Below are 16,332 nucleotides of genomic sequence, written 5' to 3'. Positions count from 1 at the left end.
TCTGTAGACCAGGCTGGTCTCGAACTCACAGAGATCCGCCTGCCTCTGCCTCCCAAGTGCTGGGATTAAAGGCGTGCGCCACCATCGCCCGGCACAAACAACTCTTATTAGACTGAGTAAGACCACACATATGCCAACACAAGAGTAGGAAGAGGACTTAATGGAAAGAAGAAGGATTTCAGTGGAAAAGAGAATGGGAAGAAGCAGGGTAATAAAGGGTAAACATGACCAGAATTCATTGTATACATGTAACAAATTGTGAAAAACAAAAACAAAAAATAGATGGTCCTCCTCAAGGAAAGCATAACAACTGGCTGTCCAGTGTCAAATGGTCAGCCCTGAAAACACACATATACAAATAACATTATATGGACCTCACAGGTTCTATTTAGGTATTCTACATATACATACAAATATACAAATGTGTGTGTGTGTGCACGCACATGCACTTACAATGAATGAAAAAAAGAGGCCATGAATTTGAAGGAGAGTAGGAAGGAGTAAATGGAAAGGCTTAAAGGGAGGAAGGAAAAAAATTATTGTAATTAGGTTACAATTTCAAAAATAAGCCAAAAATTTTACTAAAATAGTTAATTCAAATTAGATTACTTTTTTTTAATGACAATATTCTAAAAAGTCAAAGAGTTAAGTAAAAGAATAAATATGCCCATGAAGGTCTCTGTGTTTCAACTTTCCTTGTGTAATGATGACACTTACCATTGGCGGGATGACAGCAGCTCGATGTTGAAGCTGTGGCAGATCCAGTGGATTGGGTTTAATAGGGGATGAAACTAGTATAGATCCAGTTGGATTTAACAATGAAGGCTTTGCATCCATAGGAAACACTCTATAGTTGGTGGTTTCAAATAAAGATAAAAGAAGTTATTTTTATTTATGACTTCAAATGTAAAATCACCACAATTCATTTGTGTGTGTGTGTGTGTGTGTATGCGTGTGTGTGAGAAAGAGAAAGAAAGAGAAATTAGTCTTAATAAGGTGGGCTGAGGGTACAGTTCAATAGCAGAATACTTGCCTAGTATGAGCAAGGTCTTAGGTTAAAATCCTAATACAGCAACTAATAAATACATAAACAGTAAAGGCAGAAAAAGGTATTATAGTGTTAATTTTCCAGATAAAGAAATCTAACATTAACTGACAAGTTGATATTTATCTGATTTTAATTATCTACATTTAATCAACAAAAACAATATCAACAAACCCCATAAAAATGTTTAATCCCAGAGGTGGGCAGATCTCTGTGTGTACAAGGCCAGCCTGGTCTACAAGACCTAGTTCAGGACAGGCTCCAAAGCTACAGAGATACCCTGTCTTACAAAACAAAACAAAACAAAAAAAACAAAAAACAAAAAAAAACCAATGAAAACAAAAACAACAACAGCAAAAAGTTTAGTATCAATTTACTAATATACAGGCATATGCTAAAAACTAATCCCTTGAACCACCAAGTCTGACAACTCCCAGGACATACATGGTAAAATGAGAGAACCAATTCTCATGTGCACGGTGTTATATGTGAGTGCTATATGAACACACATACACACACACATGCATGGTGATATGCATGAATGCTGTACCACACATACCAGAGTAACTGAATTTTTTTTTTTTTTTAACTAGTTCCCAGGGCTGGAGAGAGAGCTCAGACATTGAAGGCTAGGCTCACAATGGAAAAAAAAAAAAAAACAAAACCAAAAACTAGTTCCCTATTATAGCATGTTTTCCTGGGATCACAGAGAAGAAGCAACACTCATTTAAAACTTGAGAATTTTACCCAAAATTCCAAATTTCAGGCTTCTTATACAAAAGATAAGGAAATGAAAATGGAGAGCCATCATTCCCACACAACAGAAACATGCAGTCATATGTCCCTCTGCTCCCAGCCATTTCACACAACACCCACTTCACCTGCCTCTAATGTCTACACATGAGTTTAAGATGTCCAATACATGAACTTGATATATTTTACAAACATACATATAATAAAATGGTGCTGTATTTTATAGCCTTGGTTATATTTCTCAATGCTATAATGGTCACTGGGTAAAGATAAACATTTTTTAATGTGTGGACTGACTGGTAAGAAAATAAAAATGTATAAAGAAAAACTATTAACTGTATTTTTAAAAGATAGCCGGGCGGTGGTGGCGCACGCCTTTAATCCCAGCACTCGGGAGGCAGAGGCAGGAGGATTTCTGTGAGTTCGAGGCCAGCCTGGTCTACAAGAGCTAGGTCCAGGACAGGCTCCAAAACTACAGAGAAACCCTGTCTCGAAAAACCAAAAAAAAAAAAAAAAGGGGGGCAATACTGCTTTAATCCGTATATATTACTTTAGTTAAAGACTGAGGCTGGGCCTCAAGATAATTCCAAGGGTAAAGATGCTTGTGACCAAACTAGACAACCTAAATTCAATCCCTAGAATTTGTTCTTACCTCCACATAGGACATGGACACACACACACACATTAAAAAGAAAAAGTAAATTGTTTTAATAAAAAAGAAAGAAAAAATAAAAACAAAAAGTAGGGACACTTACTATAAATTCTACAGTATTAACAGAAGAAGGAGTACTGATCTAGATGACTGCATTTTCTGGCAAATGGATGGTTAGGCAAAAAACCTGTGTTACTTAAATGTTTCCTAGTGACAATTTGAGCCCTTGGACTCTCCTGAGGACCCTAGTCTAGAGCACTAAATGTCAGCATGTGCAGTGATACCGGAACACACGATGCACAAAGCGGAGCTCTGTGGAAATCTGGCTCCGCATGAGAAGCTCTTCATCTTCGGCTTACTAAAAAGTAACTGGCTTTAAAGAGAGAGGAAGTGCTCGAATTTCTGACTATGTTTTAGTCTTAATTCGCTTTTGGAATCTGCAACAATCCAACATGTCTGCTTATAGGTGTTTATATATCTTTTGAGGAAAAGGGAACATCCAGGTATTAAAATTATTAAATTACTATGATTTTCTGTAAAATATCTTTATGTCTGACAGTATTTTTATAATTAATTTGCCTTTAGTGACTAAAAATACTTAACTTTTATTTGTGGACTAGTGTGATGACTCAGCGAGAAGGCCCTTGTCACTAAGCCTAACTAAAGAGATCAGTACCTGGAAGCCGATGGTAGACAAAGCCCACTACCATAAGTTATCTTCTGACCATGATGGCACACACGCTTCCTTTCTCACAAAATCTAAATAATCAATTTGTATTATATCTGATATTTTATATCACAAATATGACTAACTTCAAATTATAACCAATATCAAAAATTGTCAATATAACTTCTGCTAACTTGTACTAAGTTATGGTCTTTAAAACGTCAGGGGCTAGATACAGCTCAGTGAGTGCTTATAGTACATGGGTAATGTCCTAGCTTTGATCCCCAGCAACACACAAAAATGAAAGAAAAGAGAAAAGAAACTCTTCACAGGCATGTCTCTAATGCTTGCAGTAGGAAACAGAAGAAGGAATACCACAAATGCAAGGCCAGCCAGGGTTACCTAGTGAGTTCAGGCTCAATGTGACCTCATAACAAAAGCTTGTCCCCAAACCCCAAAACAGCAAAAATACATAAAACTTTTCAACAATGGCATATCTCCTTATAGCATTTCCTTTATTCTATAATGCTGAGCTAAAAAAACCAACTTAGATAAACCCAGAGGTAAAGCCAAGGCCCCCCTTCCATCGTCTTCACCACCTACCACTGCTACCAACCTCAAGCACCACAGTGTGCCATGGTTTTAGTCACAACTCTGCTGGCTGAAAACCACTCCCTCCCTCTGCTATCCCAAAATAATGTAATAATGCAGATACAGAAGGTATTTATCATTGCACTATTTAAAAAAAATCATACAAACACACACACACACACACACACACACACACACACACACACACACACATGCACACTGTTCAATCTTAAAACCATGGATTGCAAGGAATTAGTCATTATCTGTACAGGGGCCATCTCTGTGGCCATATCTGTGGCGGTTAGAAAGCAGAGATGGAACAAGGTCCAGTCTCACCTCTGCCTCTCAGGCTCCCCATCCACATCCTCATCAGCACTGCATGTGGCACTGGAGTCGTTGTCTGACTGTGGCTCAGGTCTCTGGATATTCATCTGCTCAGCCACCACCAGGTCTTCATCTCTAGCCTCGGTCTTCTCACTGGTGCTCTCCAAGTCTCTTTCTTTGGCATCTCCTTCACCTTGAGACGCAGTGTTTTCTGACACCCGCACTTCTGCGTCCACAGAGTCGGCTTTGGGAGCAGCTGGCGGATCAAGAACAGAACTGGCTTCAGTACCGCACTCCTCACGGTCTACATCCATCGGCTCTGCTGTCTCCACACTGGCACTGTCAGTCGCCTGGACCTCCACACTTTCACTTTCAGCTGGTTTTGTGCTTGGAACTGCTGAAGAGGGAGATGCACAGGGTGCAGGGTCAGTGGTGGCCTCAAGCTCAGCCACAGGTTCGGTGTTTCCTCGAGAAGCAGCATTTTCACTGCTGTCTTCACTGGGCTTGGCAGCTTCAACTGGTGAAGGAGAGGGAGCACTTTCTGTATCAGAACTATTTTCAGCACCTTAAAGATAATGATACAGCATAAACATCTGATAATAAACGGGCTGCAGGTGGTGACAGAAACCATGCTTGTTTAGGATGAACTTGACTGGTGTGGTGACATCATAGAAGTGAAAACAGCTCTAAAAGTGTAAAAGATCAATTTGTCTTGACCTTCTGAAATTGAAAGTAAAAAAACTCTTTTAGATGTCTAAAAAAAAAAAGTTTTTTTTAAAGGCAAAGAAAAGATGGAATAATGAAACTAAACAAAAATAATCCATGAAAGACACATTCTGGCAAAAGATTTTTTTTTTTTAATGGTAAAAAGTTAACATAAGATAACACACAGAAATGTCTTTAGAAAAACAGGTTCACTATGAAGCCATGAAGTCTGTCCAGGTTGAGGCTTTTGGTTTTTGTCTAACTGACACAAACTAGAGTAATCTGAGAAGAGCTAACCACAGTGAGAATCTGCCACCATAAGACTGGCCTGTAGGCATGCCTTTGAGGCATTTTCTCAATTGGGGACTGATAGGGGAGGTGTGCCATCCAGGGCAGGTGGTCTTTGAGAGCAGAAGAAAGTTCTGAACATTTAACTTGAGCAAGCTTGTAAACAGCACTTCGCCAGGGCTTTTGCTTCAGTTTCTACTTCCAGATTTGTACCTTGGGTTCCTGCCTTGCCTTCCATCGGTGATAAAGTGTGATCTGAGTTGTAAGATGAAGTGAAAAAATAAACCCTTTTCTCCTTAAGTTGTTTTTGGTCATTGTATTAATCACGGCAATAGAAACACTACGACAAAATTATATTGTTGGCTTGAAAAAACGAGTATTACATGACCATCTGTGAATAAACATTTTATTAACACAGAATAATTTTAAACTGGAAAATTAGTTTTTCCCTTATCCAAATATGTGCATGCGCAGAGTTGTTTGAGGTATGGAGACACAGCAATGAAAATAAATTATATTTTTAAAAATATTTTTTCTTTTACTTTTATATGTATGTATGTTTTGCCTGTGTTTATGTGCATCAGATCCCTAAAACTAGAGTTAGCAGAGATGACTATGAGCTACCACCTGGGTGCTGGACCTAAACTTGGTTCTTCTATAATGATAAAGTGTTCTTAACCACTGAGCCATCTCTTGAATCCCACAAACTGCATATTCTCATGGAGCCTACATTCTAGTGTGAAATAGACAATGAATAATGAATTTTTTTTTTGTTTTTGTTTTTGTTTTTGTTTTTCGAGACGGGGTTTCTCTGCGGCTTTGGAGCCTGTCCTGGATCTAGCTCTGTAGACCAGGCTGGTCTCGAACTCACAGAGATCCGCCTGCCTCTGCCTCCCGAGTGCTGGGATTAAAGGCGTGCGCCACCACCGCCCGGCAATAATGAATATTTTAAATATACTACATGATAAAAGATACAGTGATTATATAAACCAAATAAGTTGTGAGAGAGAGGACTATAAAAGGTAAAGAAATGTCCTGAAAAGGGACCTAAAAGAAGGAAAAAATGGACTTTGGGCAGATCTGGGAAAATTCATGGACAATTTTCACAAAGTGTCAAGCTCAGAATGGGATTATTCTGCTCAGAAATAGCAGGCGAATGGTGTGATTGGAGAAGAGAACAGGCAAATGGAAAACAACCCATAGAAAGCTCAGAGGCACAACAGTAAACTCATGCAGTCACATCAATCACCAAGAAAGCTTTGGGCTCTTATTCTTGAGGTATAAGGAATAAGTTCGGTTGGATTTACATTTTACAAAGAAAAACCCAGCTTCTGGATAGAAAACAAACAAAAAAACCAGAATGCAACCAAAAGAACCAAACAGGAAAATACCATAGAGAAGAGACCAGCAACGGGAATAAGGAGACCTGACCTCATATTCAAACAAAGCAGGCACTATCTGTTGATGGACTGTATGGGGGGAAAGAGAATTTTAGTCAAGTAACTGACAGATGTAAGGATGGTGAGAAAGAGCAGCCTAGTGTGGGACTATAACATCAACCTGCTCTGGATATCAACTTAGAAAGCTTAAAAATGGAAGCAATTGCCAAAAGCCAGATTAAAAATAATGAAAAGCTACCAAAAAACGTGACTTGACCTTTAATTATGATTATATAGTGAGGAAAGTTATTAAGTTTCTTATCCTAAAAACATTAAAAGACTCCAATACTTGCCTTTCTCAGGTATCTTCTTCCAAACTACAGAAAACCAGCTAAACAAACCATTCACAAAGCACCAGCTAAACAAACCATTCTTTTCTAAAACTAAGAAAATAAATGGGCAAGCCCTTAGTGACTCAGAACAAAAATCTAAGTCCAGATTTTAGTCAAATTTGGTTTTCCAGATTTAACTCTTCTCACCATAGATAAATATTTAGCTGGACATTTTAGGATAGCATAGACCAGTATTATCCTGTCTACAACCAGCTGCCTTTAATCTACTCAGGAGAGCCTTGCCACATAATACAGTGAGTACATTAATGGAACCTCTTGAGGGTAAGCAGGAAACATGAGGTCATAGGTCATGTAAACTCCAGTAACTTTATCCTCTAGGACACCATGTAAAAGAAGCTGAGCTAAAAAGAAGTGAGAAGAGAGCTTGGAAATCTTTGGACAAATGTGTTTCTATTATAAGGAGAGTACTATAGATTAACACAGGCTGCCCATAGCATGAACATCAGATCAAACTCACACACTATCTTATTTTCATACTTCCGAGTGAAAGAAAAAAGCTTTCACAATAAAAGAAGGAGAGGGGGGAATAAAAACCAGAAAGTTTTGTTTTGGTCTTGGGCCTTTGCAGGGTGGAAATCTTCAGTCCTGCTCATGTATACAAATGTATGAAACAAGGCTAGGGCTGAACTGTGTTCCTTCCTCACAAGTTCAGTGTTGAACTCCTAACTGCATCTGAGATAAGGCAGACTACATCTGCTTTTCAGAAACAATTGAGATTAAATGAGGTCATAAGGGTGGGTTGTTCAGAGAAAGCAATACAGGAATGCACAAGTAATGGATATGAGTGGACAAAATAAGGCAGAAGGTAGCAAGTCTACAAGACAGACGGAGCTTGCCTAGCACCTTGACTTTGAACTTCTAACCTCCAGAACTGTAACCCACTCAATGTACACTACTCTACTACAGTAACCCAGAAATTAATACAACTGTCCCCTTTCCACAGGGAGCACTGTTCAAGATCTCCAGAAGATTCCTGAAACTTCAGGTAGTACTATCTCCAGTATATACTGGTATTTTCCTAAACATCCACAGAATATAAGCAAGTTTAATTTAAAAATTAGGGACAATAAAACATTGATAATAAAATAGAATGATTACAAAACTACAGTTTAATAAAAGTTATGTTGACATGGTTTCTAACACTCAAGTTATGAAATGCAACATGTACTGTAACACAGTAACTGTAAATAACTGAAATTAGTAAGATTTTATTCACATTTGCAACAATGGGGAATATAGTTAATAAATACACAGCTTTGGAAATGAGAGTTCTCAATAGAAAGTGACTGATGTTTAAGAGACCTGGAAGAAATAAGAACACTTCAAGCTGTCCTGCACTATTCTCAGTCTTGACTCTCAGTCTGAGCTTGCTCCAGTACTCTCTTGTATTAACTGACCCATTTAAAGAATAAAACAAAACAAAAAAACTGATGGAGAAAAAGTTGACTTACTAGAGCATATAGAGCTTCCTAAGTTTATATAAAATAGAAGAGCTGACAAGGAAAATACCAACAACTCTATACACAGTTTAAACTCTAGTTAAAAACAAAACAAGTCAGGCAGTGGTGGTGCATGCCTTTAATTCCAGCATTCGGGAGGCAGAGACAGGTGGATCTCCATGAGTTCAAGACCAGCCTTGTCTACAAGAGTGAGTTTCAGGACAGGCTTCAAATCTCCAGAGAAACCCTGTCTAAAAAAAAAAAAAAAAACAAAAACAAAAACAAAAACAAAAACAAAACACCAACAACAAAACCAAAAAGAAAATAAAGTGGGCATATAGCAAATAATATTATAAGAATCCTCACAGCAGAAACACTCAATTTACAAAGGCAATTTATACAAAATGGTGAATGGCAATAAAAACTAAAATAAATGATTGGTGCCTTGGTTCTTCTAATAACTAACAAACATCCAATTTCAGGAAGCTGGGTTTATCTACTTAAGCAACTGTCCCTTGGTTTCATAGGTGGGTGTTGTTTCTGCTCAGAAATCTAATGTAATCCAGACTTGAAACATAAAAAAAAAGTATGATATGTGAACCTTAAAATATGAAACAAGTCAACCTCAAGGCATTAAAATGAAAGAAATAGTAACTCACAATAACAACTGAATAAGTAAATTTGGCAACGATACACACAGAGGCAAGCAAAGACTTAGCATCTGATGCAGGAGGGTCACTGTCAAGTCCTTCTGGTTGTACCACCTGTACAGTCTTAAGTACACAGAGATAAATACTTGTTGATCAAATGAATAAATGTATTATTTTCAAACCTAGGCCATGAAAACAGTGAAACACTATTTTCTCAGTGATGCAATTACTACACAATCAAGGAATAAACTAGAATTTTGTATTTGATGTTTTGTATTCGTAACAGAAGCCACAACATAATTTAATATTCTGAGATACCTTCACTATCTTCTGGATTTTCCTCTTCATTGGAGGCTTCAACATCTTCATCCTCCTGAGCAGAAACAGTAGAAGCAACACTTTCACATTGAGACACATCTCGTTCCTCACGAGGTTTTCGTGAAGCCTAAAGGTATGAAATAGTAATTCAATTATTATGAATTAAATAAGCAAAAGGGAAAAAACCAAAACATTTCATTCCCGAAACAACACAGAATTCTATTAGATGCACACAATGGTCAGGAAGTCTGTGGGTGTGGCAAAAACCTGTGTTGGAGGTGAAGGGAATATATGCCAACCAAAAAAAAAAAAAAAGGCCTCTGGGCAATAGATGACTTTCATGAAACCTATCAAAAGTTAGCACTGAATCACACTGACATCTGCATCTCAGCATTTGGGAGGCAGAGGCAGAAGGGTGTTCAAGTTCAAGGCCGACCTGGCCTATCCCATGAGACCTTGCTTCAACCCTTATATACTCCAGAAAGACTGATCTGAACCAAATTTTGGAAACTGTAAATTTTATACCACCCCTAGATCAGACACTATTTATCCCAGCACTCTGGAGGCAGAGGAAGGTGGCTCTGTGAGTTCAAGGTCAGCATGGTGTGCTAAAGCTAGTTCCAGGACAGGCACCAAAGCTACAGAGAAAACCTGTCTCGAAGAAGAAAAAAAAAACCTGAAATTTTATAATTCCTAAATAAGTAGACATTCTAAATATACTAACTGGTACATTTCATTTTAGTCTTTTAGATAAGTAGACACAGACTGAAATCTTTAAGTGTACACCTAAAGATTTTGCATAGTTTCACATAGTTAAAAACATTCTACTTTTGAAAACCTAAATGTATAAACTGAATATTCCCTGCTATAAATTGAAAACTATTTCTATTAATGATTATAAAAATATATTTTTATTCATATGCAATTAAAATTCTTCTTTAAGCTAATTAAGCAAACTTTTTTTCTTTTGTTTCTCCCTGAGTAGCTCTGGCTGTCCTGGAACTCGCACTGTAGACCAGGCTGGCCTCAAACTTAATAGATCTTTCTGCCTCTGACACCTGAGTGTTAGGATTAAATGCATGTGCCATCGCATAAGGCTTAAGTAATTTTTAATGTTTCATACTATTGATGGTACAATAAACATCAAAGCATTATACAATTGTACAGGCAGCAAATTATTCTTGGTATTACTATCCCATTTCTTTTATGGTACTGAGGGCAAAGTTATTTTGTTGGTAAAGCAGAATGTTCTATCTTGCAAATTATATGTAATGCAAAGAGATGAAAAATATTAAAATTACACAATGTATTCTTGAGATAGTTTTTGACAAAGATTAATAGGTAAACAATTGAAGTCTTTATGACTAAAATGATTAAACTGAGGGTTTTTTTTTGGGGGGGGGGTGTCTGTTTGTTTCTCTATAGCTTTGGAGCCTACCCTGGAACTCACTCTGTAGACCAGGCTGACCTAAAACTCAGAGATCAGCCAGTCTCTGCTTCCTAAGTGCTGGAATTAAAGTGCATGTGAGATCACCACCTGACTGAAGGTTTTTCTTTTAACTTGTATTCAAATTTATTATAAGAGACAAAGTGTATACATGCACGTCCACACACATCATAAATATGGAAGTCAAAGGTTAGCTCTCTCTTTCTACCAAGAGGCTTCTGGGAATCAAACCATTTCTAAATATAAACTGATAAGCAGAAGACTTACCACTATTAATCTACTCACTTTCTGTTTGTGTTGCTGCAAGAGGTTGTCAAGATTGTGCCGCCTTTTATAGTTGAAATAGAAGTTTTTACACTGGGCTTCACTTTTAGTTCCCACCATTTTGGCAATAGCTGCCCAGTTACGACCATGTTCTACTAGGCCTGCAATTTGAAAAATATATCAAACATTAAGTGATCAGTCACCTGTCTAAACAAGTATTAGAAATATTAAAGCAACTTAAGTACTAAAGTAAAACCAACAGCCCTGAATGTATGCTTTCAGTTATTAAATATATTTCAATACTTGCTGAAATACTACCATTAAACTCACTTATATTTCTATATATTTCCCCAAATTTAATACATGCTTGCTAGAGAGAAGCTAAACCTTGTCCCTCACATAGATCCCATAGGGATAAGGATAAAACTGGATCTACAGTAATGGTTCAGATACTTACAAACTCAAATATAAGTTATTCATGTATATGAAACTTTTAAAGATTTATTTATTTTACATATATGTAGTGATCTGTCTGCATGTATGCCTGTATGCCAGAAGAGGGTGCTAAATCTCATTACAGATGTTTGTGAGCCACTGTGTGGTTGCTGGGAACTGACGGCAGGATCTCTGGAAGTGATCTTAACAACTAAGCCATCTCTCCAGCCCATCAAGTATATAAAACTTCTACACAGAACTTGTCGTTAGTTAATGCACAAACACTTTTTAAAGATTTACCATTAATAGGTCTAGTCAAAGAGTTCAGGTGTAAAGTATTTGCCTAGCACCCATGTGGCCCTGGTTCACCTCCAAAACAAATAAAACACCAGTTTAGTATTTCTCTGCGCACTAAATATATGCAAGCACACATACATATGCTTTAAAGAATACACATATGTAATTTAATATATAAATAATACATAAATTTATATAGAGAGCTATATGAAATTAGACACATAGTGAACAGAGATAAACATCGGTTTTGAAGATTAATATAAATAGGGCAGTGGTGCACACCTTTAATCCCAGCACTCGGGAGGCAGAGGCAAGTGGATCTCTGTGAGTTCGAGGCCAGCCTGATCTACAAGAGCTAGTTCTAGGACAGGCTCCAAACCTACAGAGAAACCCTGTCACAAAAAACAACAAAAACAACAACAACAAAAACAAGCAAACAAAAAGCTCCCTTTATAATGAAAATTGGATGATCTGCCAGGTATGGTGGCATATACCTGTAATTCCAATATTTGGAAGGCTGACGCAGAAGGACCAGAAGTTCAAGGCCTAGCTTGAGACTAGACTATATGATATGTTGCTTCAAAAATAAAAAACCAAACACACATAAAAAAGAAACCTAGGAGCTGGGACAATAACTCCATCAGAAGTATTTGCAGCACAAGCAAAAGAGTTGCACCTACACATATGTACATATACAACTGTACTCAAACAGGTCACATGCATCTACACATCCATGAACAAGTATTCACGTACAATAACATTCACATGAGTGCACACACATACACATGCATGCTCACACACAAACACACATAAGCACAAACGCACACACTGAGGAAAAGGAAAACTAAAAGATCATTAGGGTCACTGGGAAGACTTGCCTAGAAGGCATTGAAGATAGGTGGTGACTAAGTATCTTAGAACAATCTGCCTGGACAAGGTCACTCTACAAGTCAGCTACTATGCCCATACTTAACCGGGACACTGACAATGGGGTGAGAGAAAAGTGCAAATCTCTCTAATAATTTTATAAACTTAGCATCTGCCACTCATGGTAAATAAATTTCAGATAAAAATATTTTTAAAAAAGCACTTTAAAGCCGGGCGGTGGTGGCGCACGCCTTTAATCCCAGCACTCGGGAGGCAGAGGCAGGCGGATCTCTGTGAGTTCGAGACCAGCCTGGTCTACAGAGCTAGTTCCAGGACAGGCTCCAAAGCCACAGAGAAACCCTGTCTCGAAAAACCAAAAAAAAAAAAAAAAAAAGCACTTTAAAACTTGGCTTGTATATGATTTTTAAGATGTAACATTCAACTGGGCATGGTAGATCATGCCTTTAATTCCAGCACTTGGGAGGCAGAGACAGGGAGATCTCTGTGAGTTTCAGGCCAGCAAGGACTACAAAGCCAGCTCCAGAACAACCAGGAGAAACCCTGGGGGGTGAGGAGATAACATTCACTATTTGCTAAATAGTAAGTAAATTAATATCAAACAGGTCAACAAATGGCCAAGCTACATATAATAATTTCTTTTGATGATTACAAGGTAAGTTGTGTTGATTATCTTTTTGTAAATTACTGTTTATCCTGTATGGAATTTTTTCAGATTTTCCTGCACTAGTAAACAATGATGGGAAACAAAGCATATAAAGTTCTGTGGAGCAATGAAGACCACCCAGCTATTAAAGTAGCAGGTACAGCACTCAAATTATTGTCTCCTTGACCTTTCTAATGGCACGTTTATAATCTTTGCCATTTTATAATTTATAAATAACATAATATTTATAATTTATAAATGAGGTTTATAAACTTTACAATTACCTCTGACTCAATTCCATAGTGAAATATAATCTAAAGCATTAACTAGGTCTAGGCAGAAGGGTCAGTTGGTAAAATATTTCTGGTTTTTTTTTTGTTTTTTGAGACAGGGTTTCTCTGTGGTTTTGGAGCCTGTCCTGGAACTAGCTCTTGTAGACCAGGGTGGTCTCGAACTCACAGAGATCCGCCTGCCTCTGCCTCCCAAGTGCTGGGATTAAAGGCGTGCGCCACCACCGCCCGGCGCGGTAAAATATTTCTGAAGGGGCCTAATGACCTGAGTTTGAACCTCAGAACCCACTCACTAAGGCAGATGCAGTGACACATACCCCATAAAGCAGGCCTCCTATGTGAGTGATGGAGGCAGAAAGAGAAATGGCTGAAAGCTTAGCAGCACAGTGCAGCAAAAACATAGCAAAGAGACTCTGCCTCTAAAGCAGAATGGAAGCATGGGATTCCTCTGAACTCCACATGGGCTTCACTGTATATATCATGCATACACACTGTAAGTTAACCAACTGCTACACAAAAGACTTAACCAAATACAAAATAAAATAGCCTTTATTCTACTCAACCAACTTTCAATACAAACATAGATTTCACATTCAAAATTTACCCTCCAAATAATTTCTAACGCATGTAATCACAACTACAGTAGAAAAGTGAAAATAGCTCCCTGCTCTCCAATGATAATCAAAATAAAACTGCAGAATCATAAATTTTTTTAAACAAAGTCATCTTGAAGTGCATTAGAATCAATTATTTACTGTATGCAACACCATCAAAAAGAATTCTTAAATTTGCTTCAAAATAACTCTATTTACCTTTCTAAAAAAAAAACTTGTTGGGCGTATAGATGGGGTTTTGTCACACAACCCGAGCTGACTATGAATTACTAAGTAGCACAGGCATGTGTGCACTCACATGTACATTTAGGTTTTCTGCCTGCTTATATATGTATACACCACCTGCATTCCTGGTGCCCACAGAAGCCAGAAGAACTGAATCCTCTGGTATTGGAGTTACATAAGATTGTGAGCCACCATATGAGTTCAGGGAACTGAACCTGGGTCCTCATAGAAGAGCAGTCAGTACTCTTAATTGTTTTGACATCTCTCCAGTGGCTGGCCTATGCTTTTCAATTAAAAAAATTTTTTAAATTGATTCCACTCACTACTAACCTTAAAAATAAATAAACGAAAAACCAACTCTGAACATTTCACATTATTATACATTACCTTTTTTAGCAACTTCCATTTCTTCTTCAGTCCATCGTGAGGTCTCTACAGGCTCAGTAGAAACTGAAAGTAAAACAAACAAACAAAAAAACTCAGGCTAAAGAAATCAAAATTGGCCTATCCATTCAAGGACCATTTTACTGATAACTAACTTATTTACATTTATGATATTAGATAGTATCAGCTTCTGAACAGCCAATTAGATGGAAAAGTTCCACACTTCTCAGTGTCAAGAATGTTCTCACTATTCTCAAAGTTTCACCTTTGGCTACATTCCTGATGAAAGTCTACCTCCAGCAAAACAAACCTCTTTGTTGCGCCTCTACTGCAACAACAAAAGAACACAGCGCCTCTTCCTGTGTCAGCAGAATCATCTTTCTATATAACCCAATCAGATCAATCACTTATTTAAAATACTTTGGAAGCTCCCTGCTTTGTAGCAAAGAAAGACACAGCTCAAGAGACAGCCAAGAGCACTATGACCTGCTTGGGCCCATCTTCATTCTCCCATTGGTTGGTTCTGCTGCATCATTCCTACCATTTGTACAACATGCATTGTCTTCTGTATCTCATGTTATGGTAAAACTGGTAACCACTACAACCCTTTTAAAAAATAATGTGACACTACTTTATACAAAAACATAAAGTTTTTTTGTTTTTTTTTTTGGTTTTTAGAGACGGGGTTTCTCTGTGGTTTTGGAGCCTGTCCTGGAACTAGCTCTGTAGACCAGGTTGGTCTCGAACTCACAGAGATCCGCCTGCCTCTGCCTCCCGAGTGCTGGGATTAAAGGCGTGCCCCACCATTGCCCGGCAAAACATAAAGTTTTAATCTTTTTTTTTTTTTTTGAGACAGGGTTACTCCGTAGCTTTTGGTTCCTGTTCTGGAACTAGCTCTTGTAGACCAGGCTGGCCTCGAACTCACAGAGATCTGCCTGCCTCTGCCTCCCAAGTGCTGGGAATAAAGGCATGCCCCACCACTGCCCGGCCTAAAGTTTTATTCTTAAGTCCAGTATATCTTGCCTAAAAATTTATTCCTCAATTTAGCAGAAAGTGTTCAGTGCAGGAAGACATCTTTCATTATAGTGCTGTCCATACTGGTTTAAAATGGAGCAACAAGACAGTTTAACCACTCACAATAGGGAAATGCTTAACTTCACATTTAATTCAGAAGCAAAATGCCTATATAGCAAGGCATTTAAGAAGTAAAATAGAAATTATGAATACTTTAAAATCATAAAACTGGACATGAAAAGATAGTTCAGAAGGAAACATCACTGACTGCTTCTTACAGAGATCTTGGGTTCAATTCCCAGCACCCACATGGCAGCTTAGAACTGTCTTTAACTCTAGTTCCAGGGAACCCAATACTCTCTTCTGACTTCCAAGGATACCAAATATGCATATGGTGCACAAACAGATGCAGGCAAAACACCCATACACATAAAATAAAAGTAATTAAATATCAAAAAACAAAATCCCTAGAGAGAGATAACTTAAAATAATTAATAAAGGGATAACCCTTGTCGGGCGGTGGTGGCACACGCCTTTAATCCCAGCACTCAGGAGGCAGAGGCAGGCGGATCTCTGTGAGTTTGAGACCAGGACAGGCTCCAATAAT

General features: G+C 38.0%; 1 protein-coding gene across 1 annotated transcript in view; it reads right to left on the bottom strand.

Annotated features, from left to right (window-relative positions):
• Ncor1 (nuclear receptor corepressor 1) overlaps positions 1-16,332 on the bottom strand; it is a 159,604-nt gene that overhangs the window by 59,235 nt on the left and 84,037 nt on the right. The window contains exons 16-20 of the mRNA XM_013347052.2: positions 14,715-14,777; positions 10,957-11,096; positions 9,225-9,351; positions 4,045-4,597; positions 718-847 (exon numbers count right to left, since the gene is read on the bottom strand). Of these exons, the coding sequence (XP_013202506.1) occupies positions 718-847; positions 4,045-4,597; positions 9,225-9,351; positions 10,957-11,096; positions 14,715-14,777 (1,013 nt within the window). The remainder of the gene's footprint in view (positions 1-717; positions 848-4,044; positions 4,598-9,224; positions 9,352-10,956; positions 11,097-14,714; positions 14,778-16,332) is intronic.

Source organism: Microtus ochrogaster, chromosome 7, assembly GCF_000317375.1.
Source record: "Microtus ochrogaster isolate Prairie Vole_2 chromosome 7, MicOch1.0, whole genome shotgun sequence".
NCBI lineage: Eukaryota > Metazoa > Chordata > Mammalia > Rodentia > Cricetidae > Microtus > Microtus ochrogaster.
Note: the sequence above shows the minus strand (reverse complement) of the source record. Positions and strands in the feature narration are given on the sequence as shown.